Here is a 20,272-nt window from a genome sequence, read left to right as displayed (position 1 = left end):
GTTTCTCGTAGCGATAGGTCAACACCGGAACTTTTCATCTAGCCTCTCCAAACAATGGGAGATGGGATGAAACCCAAACCAAGCCTAGTTTTGGTTGTGCAAAGCAAAACCTGGCCAACAAAGTCTTGCCAAAGCTAAGGATGTTAACTAGTGGTTAATTGACTAGTTGAGTAGTGGATGGAATTTCCATCCACTACTCGACTAGTCGATAGGCTCTTCCGCATTCCTCCTTTGAAATGTACAAGAAATGTACAAGAGCCCCCACTGGGGCTCTTGTACATTTCAAAGGAGGAATGCGGAACTTCGTGTGCAGCCCAGGGCCAGTGGGAAGTCCCACTGACTCCGGGCTGCATGCGGGTGCCAGCTTTGAAATGCACAAGAGTCCCCATGGATGGGAGTCAGATAAGTGCTTACAATAGACAGAATGGGGAATATATGAAAGCCCCTTGCAGCTGACCTAAGGATACTTTATTAGATTGCCTGTTTTGGACCTAGAAGTCTGGCAACAGCAGTTCTGTCTCCTCAAAATAAAAGTCTGCAATCTCTAAGGGCATTTAATGTTATTACCTAAATGAGTTTTCTGCTTGCGAAAGATGCAGCCAGGAAACCAAAAGCTGGAACACAGAACAGAAGCAGCATGGACTTCCTCACACTGCCTCTCTGTGGTGCCTGCTGTAACCGTTTCCAGTGGAGAAAAGGGACTCAGGTTGCCAGAACTCATGCTAATCTTTGCTTTCATGGCTGAGATGGCCAACAAAGGGCCTAGTATGACAAGGGGGGAGGAATGGGAGGTGGAGATTTACCAATTGGGCAATGGACTCCCCCCCGACAGCTGACTGAATATTTTCATTCCATATAAATAACAATGCTTTTATCAAATGGAAATGTTCACATAAATCATTTTGATGTACAACTGTAGTAATATTGTTATAGTTAAATTGGTACAACTCAGTTCCCCCATGTGGATGTTGTTATATTGGTATAAAGGTATTTATATGGTACAGTTTTTTTCTTATGGGGCGAGGCGTAAGTTAGACTGGCATCAGACTCCTTTATCCTGGTATAACTGTATCCTTACTGGGGATTGTACAAACAATACGCGGTCTGTGGCACTTTAGATATAGCATATCATGAGCTTTCGTTGGGTAAAACCCACTTAATTAGATGGGTTGGTATGGAAATGACAGAGTCCAGAGTATATATAACAACAAAATCAGTTACCTATCAATATTTGTAAGACTAGTGTTAATGACAATAGTTGAGTCAGGCTGGTTCATAATTGAGTTCATAGCGTTTGATGTAGAAATGTGAATAGCAAAGGACGGGGAACTTGCCTTTGTAGTGTGTTAACCAGTTAATATCTTTATTCAACCCATGTTGATAGTGTCAAATTTGTTGACATACTTATAATGGTGAAAACTTATGTATAGACCAGACCAATGTTACTTGGGTCCTGATTCTGCAAGTGTGCATAGGCCTGATCCTCATTTCACACTCAGTTGAAGGCCCTGTTACCCTGCTGGAGCAGTGTAAAAGAGCCTTAGGATTAGTCTACGTGCTGCTACAGTGTGGACTAAGGACTTGTGAATTGTAGAGCACTCTGACTGCCCAATGTAATCCTATCTGCCCACTGCACCTTCACATAGCCGTGTTTGAAATGGGACTACATCAATGCAAACGAAGTCCCTTTTTGTTCACACCTGCAGCGTCTACATGGCACAGCGAGAGCACAGTGTGTTTGTGTGCTCTCCAGTCCTGTTATCTGCATTGCAGCACTGTGTGGCTGAGCTACTCGTGCAAACAAGCCTCAGATTGAGATGCACTTAAGCTTTATACATCATGACCATTTAACTCAATCGGATTTTTTTACATGCATGACCTTAAATTGGGCCTCAATCCTGCAAACACTTATCCACAGGTTTAACTTTGGTCCCACGAGCAATCTTACTAAAGTTTGCTGCCCACGCTAAATTTTTAAATAAAAAACATTTTATTACCATTTTTTAAAACAAAACAAGCTTTTGATTTAATATCATTCCACAAACATTTTTTTAAAAATGCTCTATTTCAATAACTAGCTAAATTAAATGATCAGCAATCTATTAAAGAAAAGAAAAGAAAAGAAAAGAAAAGAAAAGAAAAGAAAAGAAAAGAAAAGAAAAGAAAAGAAAAATTAATTTTGACTAGCTCTACTCACCTACCAACTACTTTTCACACTCAGCACTGAGTAGTTATCACCTGTGATTGGTTTCCCAATGACCTAACCAAAAACCAGCAGCCAATCAGAAAGGCTGAAAGACACCATACAACATTACCTGGCTCCTACCTTCTGCTGGACATTTTGGCGACAATCTTACAATCAAATTCACATGGGCAGACCCTTCCATTGCATGGAGTACTTTGAAGTCAAAGAGACTTTTCACATGCATGAAGTTAAATGTGCGCAATGTTCCTATTAATTATTTGTTTTTCATTTGCAAATGGGGACACCAGTCAGCTCATGGCCCTGTTGATCTAGGTGCTGTACAAATAATAACAGTGTGTCCTTTCCTGAGGGCTTGTCTTCACTAATGATGGATCAACACTGCAGAGATCGAGGCACAGGTGGTTGATTTATCGTGTCTGCTTAGACATGATAAATCAATTTCTAAGTACTCTCCCATCAAATCCAGTACTTCACCAGGATGATAAGAGTAGCTGGAATTGATGGGAGAACAGCCCCCACGGATCTTACTGCACAGAAGACACTGAGGTAAGAACGTTGACTTCAGCTACGCTATTTGTGTAGTTGAAGTTGCATAGATTAGATCGGGGTATGTGTGTGTGTTATTGTAGACAAGACCTGAAACAGCATCCAATAAGCTCACACATGCATGGATCCACACCAGTAGACCTGATTGAAGAATTATGGCCGTTGTAATGGAATAGAACATAGGTTCTTTGTTTCAAAACATTTTTCCTTTCTCCCTCTCTCTTCACTTTCTTTCCTCCCCCTTTCTACATTTTATGGTTACTGTACCTGGTAACGGCCATGTCTAGTCACAGGCTTAGACAGAAATCCATCAACCTCCAGGTTAAACAGCTCCTAAAGGAGACATAAGAAAACAGTGAAGTGTTCACCTCATGGCAGATTTCACTTTCAGAGATTTCTGTTTTAGAACTGGCAACCCACTGAAGATAACAGAACAGATCCAGGAAACAAATCCATAGCATAAGCCCAGAGCTTCAGCAGTCACTGCAGATAGTTTTTAGTTTGGCATCTCAGGGCTTGATTCATCATCTTGGAGCATCATTCCAGTTTTGTGCTAGTGTGAATTTACTTCCCTCAAGGTGCACATGGAATTATGCTTCTGCACATCACAGTTCCTTCACAGGGCAACGAATCCTGCACCTCCAGGCCCCATATATCCTATTATTTAATGTGATCACTATTGGTCTCCACATGTGGCTATTCCTTCAGAAGTAAGTGAAATGCTGACAGGCGGAACCAAACCGGGATCTCTGGAGTTTAGTGCGTGAGCCTCTACCACTTGAGTTAAAAGCTAAGGCTTTAGAGCAGAGCTACTCAACTTTGAAAGCCCTGGGGGCCACAATGATACTCACGGCATATGCCGAGATCTGCAACTTAAGTGTGGTTGCATATACATGTAAATATATATGCAAATAGCTTCCTTCACACCATGCCCTGGCACCTCCTCCCTGGAGGCTAGAAACGCTAACACGCTGGACCCATCTGTTCCAGCCAGCCTGTCCGTTTGCGTCTTTCAATGCTCAGCCCACCTGGGAGACACCTCACCGCTGTGGAGTGTGTTCCTAGTGGAAGCCATGTTCAAACGTGCTGAGCCTCGCGTAAGCCCAAACTGCACCACAGGCCACAAACCAATGGGCCGCGTGTTAAGTAGCCTTGCTGTAGAGTAAACTCATTCTTTCTCTCTCTACAGCCATGTCTACACTAGGAAATTATTTCAAAATGACTAAATTTGACATTATAACTCCCGATTTAACAAATTTGAAATAGTGTGTCCTCACTACAGGGAAGCCTCAAAATGAGTCCGAGGCAGGCTCCCTTAATGTGGATGTGCGACCTGATTTAGAGCTCCAGGAAGCCCTGGAGAGTCATTAGTTTGAATGACTCTGGGGAGTTGTTATTTCAAAATAGCGGCACCAGAGTCTCCATGCAGTCGTTATTTCAAACTAATTATTTAAGAATTAGTGTTATTCCAGATGAAAAGCAGGAAAACAGATTGCAAATTAAGAGACCCATTATTTCTAAACTAGCCAATTAGCCCATCATAAGATGGGATTTTCAGGTCTCTCCTCCATGTCAGTCTTCCATAAGCCTGAGCCTCCGGTCTCTCTCTCTCTCTCTCGCCTCCTCCTACTGCCTCCCCCCGTCTCTCTCTCAGCAATCCTACGCCTCCTGCCTCTCTCTCTGTCTCTCTCTTTCTCTTCTCCTCCCCCTCCTGCCTCTCACTTGGGGGACTGCGGAGCTCAAATGGCCTTTTGGGCTCTGCGCTCCTCGTGCTGCATGGGGAGCGTGGAGCCCAAACGATCGCTTGCGCCACTTGGTCCCACGTGGCGGCCTGGCTGAGCGGAGCAGAAGTCAGCCGAGTGCCATGGCGTAAGGTAAAGGAGCGCGGGGCCTGGGGCTGCTGTCACGCCGCACATCACCACCCCACCACCTCCCCCTCCCGCCGTGGCGCTTGATTGACTTCTGCGCCACTCAGCCAGGCCACCACAGGGAAGCAAGCAGCTGTGTGGGCCCCGCACTCCCCATGCAACACAGGCCTCCCAGAGGGAACAGCGCAGCCCAGAGGGAACAGCCAGCATTTTGGCATTACAGACTCTCAGACACTGGGCTACTATTTTCTAAACTAGCCAATTAGCCCGTCATAAGACGGGATTTTCACGTCTCTCCTCCACGTCGGTCTTCTCTCCTGAGCCTCCAAACTCTCACTCCATGTGTGTATCTCTCTCTCTCCTCCTCCTGCTGCCTCCGCCCCTCTCTCTCAGCTCTCCTCCACCTCCTGCCTCTCTCTCTGTCTCTCTCTTTCTCTTCTCTTCACCCTCCTGCCTCTCACTCAGGGGACCGTGCTCCCTGTGCTGCATGGTGAGTGCGGAGCCCAAACGGTCACTTGCGCCACTTGCTCCCATGTGGTGGCCCAGCTGAGAGGCGCAAAAGTCAGCCAAGCCCCACTGCAGGAGGCGAAGAGGGGTGGGGCGGTGACGTTCTAGGCAAGGGGGCAGGGCCTGGAGCCGCTGTCACGCCGCACGTCACGGCCTCGCCCCCCTTCGCCTCCCTCCGTGGTGCTCAGCTGACTTCTGCGCCACTCAGCTGGGCCGCCATGGGGAAGCAAGCGGTGCAAGCGGCCGTTTGGGCCCCGTGCTCCCCATGCAGCACCCCCATGCTGCTTGGGGACCGCAGTGCCCAAACGGCCGCTTGCACCATTTGCTCCCCTGCAGCGGCCCGGCTGAGCAGAACAAAAATCAGCCGAGCACCAGGAAGGCGAAGGACGTGACTCAGGCAACAGCGCCGCTCAGAGATAACAGCCAGCATTTCAGGCAACAGCGCCACCCAGAGGGAACAGCCAGCATTTCAGGCAACAGCGCCACCCAGAGGGAACAGCCAGAATTTCAGGCAACAGCGCCACACAGAGGGAACAGCCAGCATTTCAGGCAACAGCTCCACCCAGAGGGAACAGCCAGAATTTCAGGCAACAGCGCCACCCAGAGGGAACAGCCAGCATTTCAGGCAACAGCGCCACCCAGAAGTGAAAGGGAAATAGGCCCAAAATTTTGTCCCAATACAGAAAAATCAGGATAAACAATCTCACTGTGTCATTAAAGACATTATACCACGAAAGAGCAAACATCTCTGGCTAACTAATTATTAGTAGCATTGGAGAGAGATGCTAAACATAGACTCATAGACTTTAAGGTCAGAAGGGGCCACCATGATTATCTAGTCTGACCCCCTGCACAATGCAGGCCACAGAATCTCACCCACCCACTCCCAGATTAATCCTCTCACCTATATATCAGATATTGAAGTCCTCAAACATCACAGAGCTTCAGACAGAGCACCCTTATGTTTCAAACATGCCCACTAAACAATAGAGTTTGGGTCAGAACTGTAACTATCAGATTTGGATCTGAAGTTCCCAGAATCTGAAAGCATTTGGCTCCAGAGATTTGGCCCAGCTCAGGTCTAGAATTGTGCCTTTAGTTAGAAACATATTAAGGAGCTGCTCATTGGTCCTGACCCACTAACACCAGTGGGAATGTCACAGAAGGAGGCTGATAAAAAACAGGCCTGATCTTGAAGTCTCTAATGTGTCTATCATTAAGCACCAACACTGTAGACAAGACACGCCATCCCTCTCCCAAGGAGCCTACGTTCTAAGGCCCCAATCTGCAATCAGACCCGAGCAGGCAAAGATCTGAGCCCACGTAAAGTCACCCAAAGTTGGAGAGGATCTGTGCTGCTACGCAGGTCCATCTGCATAAAGCTAGTTGCAGAATCGGGGCCTACAAGACAGGCAAAGCTCAGAGAAGACTGTTCAGTGACTGTCTAATGACTGTCTAGGAAGGAGCAGGGCAGAAAGGGATCTAGGGGTCATAGTGGACCATAAGCTAAATATGAGAACAGTGTGATGCTGTTGCAAAAAAAGCAAACATGATTCTGGGATGCATTAGCAGGAGTGTTGTGAGCAAGACATGAGAAGTCATTCTTCCACTCTACTCTGTGCTGAATAGGCCTCAGTTGGAGTATTGTGTCCAGTTCTGGGCACCACATTTCAAGAAAGACGTGGAGAAACTGGAGAAGAACAACAATAATGATTAAAGGTTTAGAAAACATGAGCTATGAGGCAAGACTGACGGACTTGGGCTTGTTTAGCTTGGGAAAGAGAAGACTAAGAGGGGACATGATAGTGGTTTTCTGGTATCTAAAAGGGGGGAGGAAGAGGACGAATTGTTCTCCTTGGCCTCTGGTGATAGGACAAGAAGCAATGGGCTTAAACTGCAGCAAGGGAGGTTTAAGTTGGACATTAGGAAAAACTTTCTATCAGGGTGGTTAAATACTGGAATAAATTGCCTAGGGACGTTGTGGAATCTCTATCACTGGAGATATTTAAGAGCAGGTTGGATAGACATCTACCAGGGATGATCTAGACGGTGCTTGGTCCTGCCATGAGGGCAGGGGACTGGACTTGATGATCTCTCAAGGTCCCTTCCAGTTTTAGTGTTCTATGATTCTAAGAATGGGAATTCTGCCTGAATAAGGCATAGGGTCTGGCCAAAAGCTCCCCCTAATTTAATATAAGCGAATTAAAGGGCAATACTAGGAATGGAAGACAAGAAGCTGATATTAGGACAATACGTGATTCTAGCAGAAGGAAAAAGGAAACTAAGAAGTAGAGGCAAAACTAGTAAGAGAAGCAATGGACCTGATGGGAATGGGAATAAGAGCTTGGATCCTGGGGTAAGTGTAATAGGGTCTCTCCCCCCTGGGGATTTACTTACATCTGGGATTTCTTCGATGACAAGATCAAAGCTTCGCATTTCAGGAACAAAGAATAAAAGCAGGAAGCAAATCAGCTGCTTCATTGTCCCCCGGCTTGCTTCCCCAGAGCCACGAGCACAGACACTGAGAGCAACCCTCTCCTTCTCTGAACCAAGTTCAAGGAAACAACTGGAAGATCTGCCGTAGATTGAACACAGTTTTGAAATGCTAACTTTGTTCAGGCCCCGGGTCAATATTTGCCCGGTCACGCAAGCCAGAGCTGCAGGGGCATGGGCGAGGGTTGTGCAAATATGGTATCTTCACTCTGCCATGCCCCTGATAACGGCCCAGCCATGGATAGGCTCCGTTCTTGCCTTTGGAGATTCCCCAAAGGGTTTAACTAATTTGCTGTTAGGTGCAGGCTTCGGAGAATTAAAAGTGGGGACAGAGCCAAGTGGGAGTGGACTCAGGATGAAGCTGTTGGTGCTAAACAAGGCAATAGCCAGTTCCCAAAGATACGGATGGACGAATGCCCTGCAATTCCGCAAGGCTCCCAAAAGCCCTTTACCATGAAGGGCGGGTGTCATGGGGCTTGGCTCTGAGTTACAAACAAATGCCCTTTGTGACGGCGTGTTGGGGTTTTCCTGTCTCCTGCACCCCCGTAATGGCACGACCAGACTTTACCAGCCAGTAGAATAGAGGGAGTTTATTGCTTCTCCAGGATACAGCACAGCACAGATGTAATCTGGTTACAGGAACTGGGGCTAAGAGGCCTCAGTGCCCCCCTTGAGATGGGGAGTGGTTGGGCCCTACAATCCCAGCCTCCTCCCCAGCTCCTTCTACCCTGCTTCCCAGACAGAAACTAACTCACTTCCAGCCCTGCCCCCCAGCCAGGGGCGGCATTCCACCTTCCTTTGTTTCTCTCCCTGGGGGGTAGCTGGTCAGACAGGTTGAGAGACCCCTTTTGCATAATGACTCATTCCCTGCCCTGCTGGGCCATGCTACAGCCAGGAGCCAGCAAGTTACCCCCCCCCCCCCCACTACGTCACACCCCTTTACTCCACCTTAACCATGGAAAGGGGCTAGGTTAGGGTCACATGTTTAAAGGTCTTAAGGCACCTTGCAGTGCTGCTAGTGGGATTTTCAATGGGAACTAGGCACCTATCGGCTTGCTGATGAGGCGGGGGGAGGGAGCAGGTGCCCCTGAGCCTGGTGGTTTAAAAGGGGCCTGGCGCTCCGGATCCTTTAAATCACCTCTGGAGCACCACACGGAGCGCTCCTGGAGGCTCTGAGGGCAGGGTGCACCATGCCCCAGCCCTGTCCCTTCTTCCTGAGGCCCCGCCCCTTCTGGGAGCATGATGCCCCTCCACAGCTTACTCAGAGGGCCACAGAAGCTGGCAGTTCCCCCTGGGCAGCTAGATGCTTTTGAAAATTCCCCAGGTGTCTCCCTGAATCTTGAGGTGCCTAAATACTTTTAAGAATCAGTCTCTGAGTTCCAAGCCCCCACTTGTTCTACAAGCCAAGGGAATGTGAAGTATCAGGTTTAAAGTGCAATATAACCACCTGCAGGCAGATTCAAACCTCGGCTCTCTGCAGCTTAATGTAGGAGCTTCTACACCTTGAGCTATGAAGTCAGCTGGCTGCTGAACTTAGGCTGCAGAGCTCACTCATTCTTACCTCTCTGCTGAACATGGTCTAAGTGCCGCAACATAGGACAGTGAACCACCCTAGGGCTACGTCTACACTACAGGATTTTTGCGCAAAACCAGCCATTTTTGCGCAAAAACCCGTGGTGTGTCCATACCTCAAGTGCGTTTTAGCGCAAGTCAATTTACAGTAGATCAAAAGAAAAGAGGGCTCTTTGTGGTGTAGGTGTTCCTCTTTCTACGAGGAATAACTCCTTTTTGCACAAGAGTTCTTGAGCAAAAAGGGGCGTGTGGACAGGCTACAGGGGCTTTTGCGCAAAAAGAGCCAATCGACAAAAGCACGGGTGCTCTGGTGGCTATTCTGTGAATAGCAATCAAAGCTTTCTTTCGAGAGAGCATCCATGCAGTCTGGATGCTCTCTTGTGCAAAAGCGCATCGCTTTTGAGCTGCGCTTTTGTAGTGTGGTGTGCTCTTGTACAAGAAGGTTTTGCGGAAGATCTCTTCTGCAAAAAGCTTCTTGCACAAGAAGCCTGCAGTGTAGACCTAGGTTAGGTGTGTGGGTTACACAAACACCACCCCTGCTGCAGGGCACAGCCAGATGAGGGAACAAAGCCGACTTGTGAACAGGGCCCATGCACCTCGGCTATGTCTACATTGCACATTCTTGCGCAGGAAGATATGCAAATGAGGTGCGGGGATGAGTATTGACACCCCTCATTTGCATACCTAATGAGCCGCCATTTTTGCGCAAGGGGCTTTCGTGCAAGAACCCCCACTTGAGCAAGAGCCGTTCTGCCTGAAAATAAGTGCCAGAACGGCTCTTGTGCAAGAGGGGGTTTTTGCACAAGAAGGAGCAGTGTAGACTGAGCAGTGCAGACTGAAGGAGCAGTGTAGATTGCTCCTTCTTGCACAAAAGCCCCTTGCACAAAAATGGCGACTCATTAGGTATGCCAATGAGGTGCACGATATTCATCACCGTGCCTCATTTGCATATCTTCTTGTGCAAGAATGCACAATGTAGACGTAGCCCTCATGTCCCACAAGCTTGCAAGAGGGCCCTCTGCTGGCATTGTGGGCGATAGGTGCAGCATTCCCACAGGCTTGGCAGTGTGTTCGTAGCGTACAGAGCAGAACTGGTGCCGATGTTATGAGCAAAGGGGAGCTGTGGTAACATCATGTATAACTATTACCTGCCCCTTTTCCTTGGTGTGTTGCAGGTTCATGCCAACCCGCAATGGAAATGAGCCTTTCTAGCTGCCTTCCCTGACTGTTCAGTTCATGCTTTTGGCTCTGGAGTTGCCAAGTCAGTCCCTGGGGCCTCTCTGCCAAAGCACAGGCCAGATGTTCTGTCCTTTCCAGACCTTTTTTTGCCTTTTTTCCCCAAGAAAGGACGTAATTACACAGTTAAACTTCAGAGCGATGGGTTGCAAAACATGGGTCTTAATAGCCGCTGCCAGCCAGCCTCAGAAAGACAGTCCCACCCAGCCTCTTAGTGAGCAGTTAATACAGGCGCAGACACTTACAGACTCTGAATAACTTCTGAAACAAAAAGATTGGACATGAAACCGGTTGGGGTTCTTTATATAGACTCCCCTACTTTGCTGCTTCCTTTTTGTCTTCCTCTTCCGTTAGGCCACTTTTACTGGTCAGGGTCATGACAGAAGTATGGGGAATAGGGAGACCAGACTTCCTTTTTCTCCAGCGTTCCCAGGCTGGCCAGGAGTTATAATCCCTTCAGCATGTCCTACAGCAGCCACGGAGTCTCTGTTTAGTCTCTGGGACATGCCCAGTTGAGTTCCAACAGAAGCCTCCCCCAGCGCATCGTTATGCTGCAGATTGTCCCTAAGTAGTCAACACAAGTAGACAAGCCCTAAAAGAAGTGAAAAAATAGTAAGGTGAGTTGATGTGACCTTGCTTGGTTGCAGTTCTCCTGTATAATGGAGACTAGGACCCCTAGTGGAGACAAGAGTTGGGGGGAAAGTTTTTGTCAAAACTTTTTTTCAGAAAAAAATGAAGATTTGGCGACAAAAATATTTGGTGACTTCATGTCATTTTGCCTAATTTTTTTTGGGGGGGAACCCCCTCCCCCACTCAGAAACAAACAAATGTTTCTTTTCAACATTTGCAGATCAAAATGGTTTGTTTTTCCAGTTTGAAACCAAGTTTTGTTTCAAAATGTTCTTCTGTTGTTTAAAAATACAAAAAAAAAAAAAGTTTAGAAATTGCCAAAAGCAAAATGAAATGTTTTGATTTTATCAAAATGTTTTGTTCCACCTAAAACAAATTTTTCTTTGACTTTTAAAAATTGCCAAGGAGCAGAAAAATTTGTTATGCAGACAGCTCCAGTGTAGACAAGGTTCTATTAGCTTCTTGCATTTTGACCAACATGGCACCCACAGTTTAGACTGGAGTTATGGATGCTCAGAGATAGGGATGATCTTAGAAAACCAGGCCAATGGTGATACTATAGGGTGTGTCTAGACTACATGCCTCCGTCGATGGAGGCATGTAGATTAGACAGATCGGCAGAGGGAAATGAAGCCGCGATTTAAATAATCGCGGCTTCATTTAAATTTAAATGGCTGCCCCGCTCTGCCGATCAGCTGTTTGTCAGCAGAGCGGGTCAGTCTAGACGTTCCCTTGTCGACAAAAAACCTTTTTGTCGACCGCCCCGTTATGCCTCGTGGGATGAGGTTTACCGGGACGGTCGACAAAAGGGTTTTCTGTCGACAGGGGAACGTCCAGACTGACCCGCTCTGCTGACAAACAGCTGATCGGCAGAGCGGGGCAGCCATTTAAATTTAAATGAAGCCGCAATTATTTAAATCGCGCCTTCATTTCCCTCTGCCGATCTGTCTAATCTACATGCCTCCTCATGTCTAGATTGGCAAGATTTTCCGGAAATGCTTTTAATGGAAATGTTTTCCGTTAAAAGCATTTTCGGAACAGAGCGTCTAGATTGGCACGAACGCTTTTCCGCAAAAGCACTTTTTGTGGAAAAGCGTCCGTGCCAATCTAGATGCGCTTTTTTGCAAAAAATACCCAATCGCCATTTTCACGATCGGGGCTTTTTTGCAGAAAATAAATCTGAGCTGTCTACACTGGCCCTTTTGCGCAAAAGCTTTGTGCAAAAGGGACTTTTGCCTAAATGGGAGCAGAATAGTATTTCTGCAAGAAGCACTGATTTCTTACAGTAGGAAGTCTGTGCTTTTGCGGAAATTCAAGCGGCTAGTGTAGAAAGCGGCTGATTTTCCAGAAAAACTGGCCAGTCTAGACACAGCCTTTGTGTCTACACAACAAGCAGTTATTTTGACATAGTGTCAAAATAATGTCACGTTGGAGGACTTCTTACTCTGAGGACTCCTGTAACCCTCATTTGACGAGGAGTAAGGGAAGTCGGAGTAAGGGAAGTCGGAGGAAGAGTGCTCTTTCTCAGACTTCCTGCTGTGTAGACAGCACCAAAAACCAAAATAAGCTATTTCAGCTTAAGCTATGCAATTGACGTAGCTCAAGTTGCGTAGCTATTTCGGTTTTAGCCCTGCTGTGTAGGCACGCCCAAGTTGCGCAGAGAGGCAATCAGAGATGCCAGATCAGACTTTTAGCCCTTGTGGTTTTCCCCTCAAACCACTGTTTCTTGGAGCTCCCAAACCTGCACCATGTGCAACCACTAGATGGCGAGAACTGCTCAAAGACAGTCTCCAGAAGAGTGAAGAAAATGAAAATCTTGAAAGGAAGCTCAGACAAATAGAACAGGGACGTTCCTGGACATTCCTATAGACTCCGACAAGCAGAGCCCAGGGTACTTCTGGAATCTACATCACTGAAGGAGCAGGTTAGTTCAACAACTGGAAACAGAGCTGGGGATGGTGTCCTGGGTCATCCGCTCATCCCTGCAGGGATGGCCCTGCTGGGCACAGCCCATGGGTGTGTGTGTGTGTGTGTGGATAGAGGATGGGTCAGGCCCCTGGAGCGGGTGCTGCCCCATACGCAGCACACAGCTGCCTGGGGCATCACGGAAGCTGGGGCAATTTGGTGCCCCAAATTTCATGGTGCCTTAAGCGCCTGCCTATTTTGCCTATTGGTAGGGATAGCCCTGGGCAACATATGTTAGTGAAAGGCTCTGGCAGGAGGGAGGCTGTGAAGAAAGGCTCCAGCAATGGGACATTCCACTGCTAAAAACAGCAGTCCAGACAGAGGAGACACTGTGTGGGGGAATGCAGAGCAGTGTAGGGGACATACCCCAGGGTCAGGTGTATCCTGACTCACCTATGCGGTGTCGCACCGTTTACACTGCTATTTATACCTATGCTAGGAGGGCATGTAGTGTAGACACCCTCCACAACACCAAAAGCAGTGTGCAGTGTAGACGTACCCTTACACAGGGCCTAGAAGGAGGGCTGTAGTACTTCTGGCTCCCGGAGAAGGAACCCACCCTGAAGCATATATGAGCCCAGAAGAATGTTTGTGGGAACTATGAATGAAGGGGAGACAAGGGTGGGAACTGTGAGGTTAATGACTAATAAATCAGAGACTTAGTAAATGCTACCTCCTCCCGCCCACACCGCCCAGAGAAATCTCATTTTAAAGTACTCGATCATAACTACTAATTTTTTTGGTAAAAAATGATGCAGTGAAGAGCAGGGGTCAACTTAAGAATGGATCATTTTTTATCATTTTATCATTTTTTTTAACTAGGCAGGGTGAGGGGTCAGCTAACTTCAGTTCCCAGCTCAACTGAGCAAATTGCTAGCACGCCAGAACGTCGTAGGTACCTGGAGTGTCTGCAGGCACAGTGCTCCTCAGCTGCCAGTGGACGTGCTGTTCCATGTCAACAGGAGTGGCAGAAAGTGGCGGCCAGAACGTCCACTGCTTCTCACAGCTCCCATTGGCTGGGAATGGCAAACAGCAGCCAATAGGAGCAGAGAGGCTCTGTGCCTGCAGACGCTCCAGGTAAACAAAATGTCCTAACATGCCTGCAGCTTACACTGACGAGCTGGGTCTGGAAGTTTGCAAACCACCAATATAGATTTGGGTCATTGCGATTTCTACAATTTATTTTTTAACTTAGGATGAGTGCGGGGGGCGCGATCGGTTTATGAACGAACTGGCTTGTGACGGAGTATATAGGACATTCTGGCTGGGCAGTGACTTCCTACAAGAGTCTGACGAGGGACCAAAAGGCAGCACACATGCAGGGCCACACCAGGGCATGAGGGAAACCTCCTAAGATATGGTGGACCACCATACTGGTGCATATCTGAGAGCAGAATCTTGCTCTAAATATGTTCTCTTAGCTTGTAGTTGCTTAGAAGTCTGAGTGCCGATGGGAAAGCAGGAATTATTTTGCTCAGTCCAGATGTAAGGCACAATTCAAAATGTTCACAGTTCCCATGGTCCCCTGGATTTATCTCTGGAGAACTGGAAAGGATACAGGAAAGAATGGAATGCATCCCTAGGCCAACACAAGCCAGTTACATTCGCTTTTTAAAGCATAGACATTTCCACTGCTGCAAAATGGGGATGAACTTCCAAGCCCCCCGGATATGCAGACAAATACCTCAAGCATTGCAGTTGCTTCAAAATTCTCATCTTCTTCACAACGACCAGGAAGTGAGCTGCAGTAGGATGCGCAGAAGCTAGGCAAATAACTTGGGATGTATTTTCAGTCTGCTATGGCTTGTATAAGCACTCTGGCCTAGTAAGAGTTGAAAGGGGGCATATGCTGCCACCCAAATCCAAAAAAGACTGAAAGGTTACAGTGGGTAAAGTGTCCCCCGTTCTGTGTTGTAAAGCACAAAGAGAAAGCATGCCCATCAGAAATTATTAATAATTATAAAGCCAATAACAATCATTAGAGCTGGTCAGAAAAATTCAGATGAAGAAATCTGCCATTTTTCCTGATTTGTTGAAAGTGAAATGTTTTGTGGAGATGGTTCAATTTCAATGTAGATCCTACAGATTTGGTCTCCCATGCAGATTTCAAAACCCGATTAGTTCCATGCCAGCTCACACACCCAGTTCCTTAGCCGCCCACCTGCCACAGAGTCTCAGAGCAGCAAATCCCAGTCCAGGTCTTCGATTCCAGGACAACCAGACAGAGATGACATCATAGTGCCAGAGATGACATCATAGTGCCTGGGGTTCCATTTCACTTTCATTCTGAATCAGAATGAAGGCAAATTTTGAAATATCGAAATACTCCAGAAAATGGAAGTATTTCACCACCCAGTGACAATAATAGTAACAAACAACAACTTAAATGTCTTATCCTTTTTAGCAACATGGGACATTGCCAGCTGTAAAGTCCAGACAGTTCAAAATCTTGTCTTCAACAGTGGTTGTACCCAACACATCACGAGAGATTGGCTTAATCAAAGACGCATGAGGTTTAATACCCTTACTATTTTTTTATCCTATTTAGTAATGATAATGCTGTGTGTGTATCACTAGATATGAAAAAGAAATATTCTTTTCAGAAAACAAATAATTAGACTGTGGAACTCATTGACACATGAAGTTGAGGCCTAGACTATACCAAAGTTCATAGAGGGATTGCACGTTTGTGTATATTACATAGTCTATGTTACATATACACACAAATGTCCAATCCCACTCTGAACCTTGGCACCTTCTAGGCCTCAGTGACTTCATGTGACACTGAGTTCCACAGTCTAATTATATGTTGCTTGAAAAAAATATTTATTTTTCTCAGTTTTGAAATTGAATTCTGGAAATTCCTTTCCAGGAAAAAAATGTGGGTTTGAATTTTGTCTCAATTTTGGATGATTTTTTTTTCAAAAATGTAAAATTTTTCGCAAGAGGGTATTTCCATTTTCCAGCTAGTAGTAATCAGATTTTCCTCCCATTAAGTCTGATCACTCGCTGTACAAATTAAGTAGTTAATATGGCTCCCATCACTGTAGAATCTGAGCACTTCACAATCCTGAGTGAACTTAAATTTATAACCCCTCCCGCCGTGTTCATTATAACGGTTCCCATTTTACAAATGGAGAATTACCGCACAAGGTAGATTGAATGACTCACTCAAAGGGTGTGCCTACCCTGCACTCATGGGGTGTGATTGCCCTTTATATGCACATTCCTGAGCTCACTTTGATCTTATTAGCTTGGATACTGGCATAGTGAAATCATAGCAGCTGGACTATACAAGCCCAGTTAGAACCCTGGAACATGACTCCTGCAGCTAGCTCATGCTGAGCCATGTGCAACCGATTCCAGTACCTGAACGAGTGCGCCTACATCAGTTGCGCTTACATACTGTGCCTGCAAACCCTTAGCCACAGAGAATCCATGTAGCAAAGCAGGTAAACCCAGATTGCTGGAGTTCCAGGTAAGCAGATTGGTGCCTGTATGGGATTCCCGGATTGCAAAGCACTTTGGCGTTCCCATGGCAGAAAGGTGCTGTCTGAATCCTAGACATTACTTGACATAGACTGTCCTGCCCCGATAGCTATTTAACCAGCCTGGGGTCCCAGTTCTGCTGAGCATAACTTAGGAGGGGTGTGTGTGTCTGTTTATAAACACAGACAATTTCACGGAAACAATGCAATCAGTCTTGGATCTGCGTGCATGGAGGGTTAGTTCTCAGATCATGCCATGCCAGAACATTTCTGTTCAGACTAGCCACGGACATGCCCTGCAAGGTAGCGTAGCGGGCCCACACCCACAGAACACCTGCTGCTGAGTTTGCCATGGGCCCGCAATAGAAGACAGCCCCCAACCTGTCTAATGTGAGTAAGCACACCTCAATAATTGCTTATCTCCACCTGGAATGGCATCCTGAGATGGAGGCCAGGCACGTCGGCCCCTAGAAAGAGAACGGCAAGTTAAAGGAGGGAAATGAACTTTGATATGATCTCATGCCTCCTGTTCAAACATCAGGCCTGCTTTGAGCTTGATACTGGTGTCAATTAGTGATGACCTTAGTACCTCAGGACGTGACTAGAGACCTAATCACATTAGACACAGCAATATTCTTTCAGCTTATATCTTCAGTCTGTTGGTTATCCCCACATCCACCCACCCTGAGTCCTGATCTTTTACCCCAGCTGTAAAACAAGAGTAACTCTGGTGATGCATCATTGTGTTTTCTCCCAGGCTGTTCCTCATGTGTGAGAAGAGCTCTCTGAAAACAGAGATGTTCACCTACAAACTCGCCTTTGCTAGGATGCCTGCAAATAGCTTTTATTTCTATAGGTTCTGCAGCTAGTGTGCTTGCTTAGACCATTGCCTCTCATGCTGAGAAACTGGCTTATTGTTTCCCCGTACTCCCCCACCTATTGTTCTTTGTCTTATACTTACATGGTAAGCTCTTTAGGGAGGAATCCTCTTTTTGTTATATTGTGCAGCATCTATGAGCCCTGGCATCGCACTGTCCTAGGTGCTACTATGAAACGGATAAATAATAATAACAATTCATTTAATAAAGAGACAGAGATGAGAAACCAGTGTCACTGGGTACTATGGAAAGGTGTTACCAGGACCCGTTTTGGATCTCACATATCCTGGTCAAAGTCATTTGACGTTTGTGGAATTACTCCTCATTTATTCTGATGTGAGCACAGAATCAGGCTTTCATGGAGAACCACGCTGATTAGGTCTCAGTTGGAGTATTGTGTCTAGTTCAGGGCACCATATTTCAAGAAAGATGTGGAGAAACTGGAGAGGGTCCAGAGAAGAGCAACAAAAATGATTGAAGGTCTAGAAGACATGACCTGTGAGGGAAGACTGAACGAATTGGGCTTGCCTAGTTTAGAAAAGAGAAGACGGGGGGTATGTCTACACTACCCTCCTATTTTGAAATAGGAGGGTAATGTAGGCATACCGCAATTGCAAATGAAGCCCGGGATTTGAATTTCCCGGGCTTCATTTGCATAAGACGGGCGCCGCCATTTTTAAATCCCGGCTGGTTCGAACCCCGTGCCGCGTGGCTAGTTTGAACTAGCGGGGCAGTGTAGACATACCCTGAGAGGGGACATGATAGCAGCTTTCAAGTACCTAAAAGGGTTTTATGAGGATGAGGGAGAAAAATTGTTCTCCTTGGCCTCTGATGATAGGACAAGAAGCAAAGGGCTTAAACTGCAGCAAGGGAGGTTTAGATTGAATATGAGGAAAAACTTCCTGTCAGGGTGGTTAAACACTGGAATAAGTTGCCTAGGGAGGTTGTGGAATCTCCATCGCAGGAGATATTTAAGAGCAGGTTAAACAGACTTCTATCAGAGACGGTCTAGAACTTTAGATGGTCCTTGGTCCTGCTGTGAGGGCAAGGGACTGGACTCGATAACCTCATGTTCTATGATTCTATGAACTTACACTTTCTTTTGGCCCCCATCGGTGAAGTGAGGATGAGACTTTCCTGTTCCACAAGGGGGTTGCAAGGATAAAATCTGTAATGACCACGAGATGCTCATTTAATGCGTTCCCAGGCTTGCATATGCACACAGAGAGGAAGATGGGCACAAAAGCAGGCTTCTTGCAGGATTTTCCTGAGGATACACTAGCCATACAAATATCTGTGCATCCTGCTCAGGCACTTTCTGTGCCCTGAAGAGTTTTCTTTGGTCACTAGCACAGTTGTGGCTTGGTTTTGTGGAGGTGTTGGGCAGCCATAGAAGTCTGGGCAGTTCTGGATGCACAGTAAATCAGACTGTCTAGCACTCAGATCGATCAATTTCTCTCATCTTGTGGATGCAACCGGGCGCTATAAGGCTGCACTTGAGCATGGTCCCTTAAGGGGAAGGATGCCCTGGTCATTAAAGCACTGGAGTGGGGCCTCTGAATCCCTGGGCTTAATTCCCACCAGTGTCATGAGCTTCCTGTGTGACCTTGGGCAAGTCACTTAATCTCTCTGCCTCAGTACTCCATCTGTCAAATGGGGACAAGAACCCTTCCTTGTCTGTTTAGCCCTTGGGTGGGGAACCTTGTTGGGCTGGGGGCCACTGATCCACAGAAAAATCATGTGGGGGCTGCCCACAAGTGCGAAGCAAAAACCCACCCAAACCCCACCAAAACAACCCTTCACTGACGTAGCCTCTGACTGAGAAGGAAAAAGACCCTCCCCGCATTGCCCTCGCACCCCACAGCCCAGGGCGGTCCAAGCTAGTCGATTTTATGTGCTCCAGCCCCACAGGGGAATGGTGAGGGGGTGGGCGTGGGAGTGGAGTGCCAGTGTGGGCTCCTCAATGCTGCGGGGGGGGGGAGGGGAAGAGCCCCAAGCTTCGGGGACCGGTTCCAGGCAAGCCAGGGCCCGCATCCAGCACCCGGGCCTTAACTTCCCCACCCCTGCTATCAGACCTTTGGGGCATGAGCTGTCTCTTCCTAGATAGATCTGCATGTACACTGCGCAGCGCCACGGGGGTCCAGATCGTATCTGGGATCTGGAAGTGCTACCGGAATATCAATAAATCTCCTCCCGGGCGATAACTCCTGGGATAAGGTTTTAAAATATGGTTTGAGAGAGTCATGCCCTGTCCTAGCCAGCTGGCACCCTCCAGCATGCAGGGAGTGTTTCAGCCAGCGGAGAGGCGTGCCCGCTCACAGCCCCTGCTCCTGCAAGCCTCCGGCTCTGCTGAGGCGAAGAGAGGGGTTTTTAACGGGACATGATGAGACAGGATGGGTGCGGGAGCTACTCTTTGCCAGAAGAGCTGGCAGATGGGAGGGGAGAGCAGGGCTCTTGTCACTGGGGGAGGATTCAGAGTAGCTGGCCGGGGACAGTTGTCAGTGGCCAAGGGCTCAGGGAGAGAAGCCTCAGTCTGACAGGAATGAGGCCTCTCTAGGGGCTTTGCGGGGTCTGAGGCGGCCCCACTGGAAGGCCGCCTGCGACAGGTGTCCAGCAGCCCTAAGTATCCTGGGATGGGGGACTGGATAACTGGACTAGGGAGAAGTGCAGCACTTCTAACTGCTCAGGGAAGCCCCTGAGCTGCCAAGGCATGGGCTGGGTTGGGGGCTGGGGAACTCGCCGGTGCGTGGCCTTCGGAGCCAGACCTGCTGCTTCCTTTACTCTTCCGTAAACCAATCGCAAGGGATCCCCAGCCCTGGCTGCGAGCCTGGAAAAGGGGCTGGTCCAGAGATAGGGAGGAGGAGGGGAAGCGGGGGAGAGAGA

General features: G+C 47.5%; 1 protein-coding gene and 1 long non-coding RNA gene across 2 annotated transcripts in view; both read right to left on the bottom strand.

The window, feature by feature from the left end:
* The window catches only part of ITIH2 (inter-alpha-trypsin inhibitor heavy chain 2), a 38,414-nt gene extending 30,698 nt beyond the window's left edge, over positions 1 to 7,716 (bottom strand). Inside the window, exons 1-2 of the mRNA XM_006130632.4 lie at positions 7,525 to 7,716; positions 3,020 to 3,085 (exon numbers count right to left, since the gene is read on the bottom strand). Of these exons, the coding sequence (XP_006130694.2) occupies positions 3,020 to 3,085; positions 7,525 to 7,608 (150 nt within the window). The 5' untranslated portion in view covers positions 7,609 to 7,716. The remainder of the gene's footprint in view (positions 1 to 3,019; positions 3,086 to 7,524) is intronic.
* A 2,999-nt stretch (positions 7,717 to 10,715) lies between these two features.
* LOC142826488 (uncharacterized) lies at positions 10,716 to 15,229 on the bottom strand. The gene is made up of 2 exons (XR_012900655.1): positions 14,708 to 15,229; positions 10,716 to 11,020 (listed from the first exon to the last, which is right to left on the bottom strand). It is a non-coding gene; the product is annotated as an uncharacterized LOC142826488 (long non-coding RNA).
* Between the last annotated feature and the right edge of the window lie 5,043 nt (positions 15,230 to 20,272).

Source organism: Pelodiscus sinensis, chromosome 1 (assembly GCF_049634645.1).
Source record: "Pelodiscus sinensis isolate JC-2024 chromosome 1, ASM4963464v1, whole genome shotgun sequence".
Taxonomy (NCBI): Eukaryota; Metazoa; Chordata; order Testudines; family Trionychidae; genus Pelodiscus; species Pelodiscus sinensis.
Note: the sequence above shows the minus strand (reverse complement) of the source record. Positions and strands in the feature narration are given on the sequence as shown.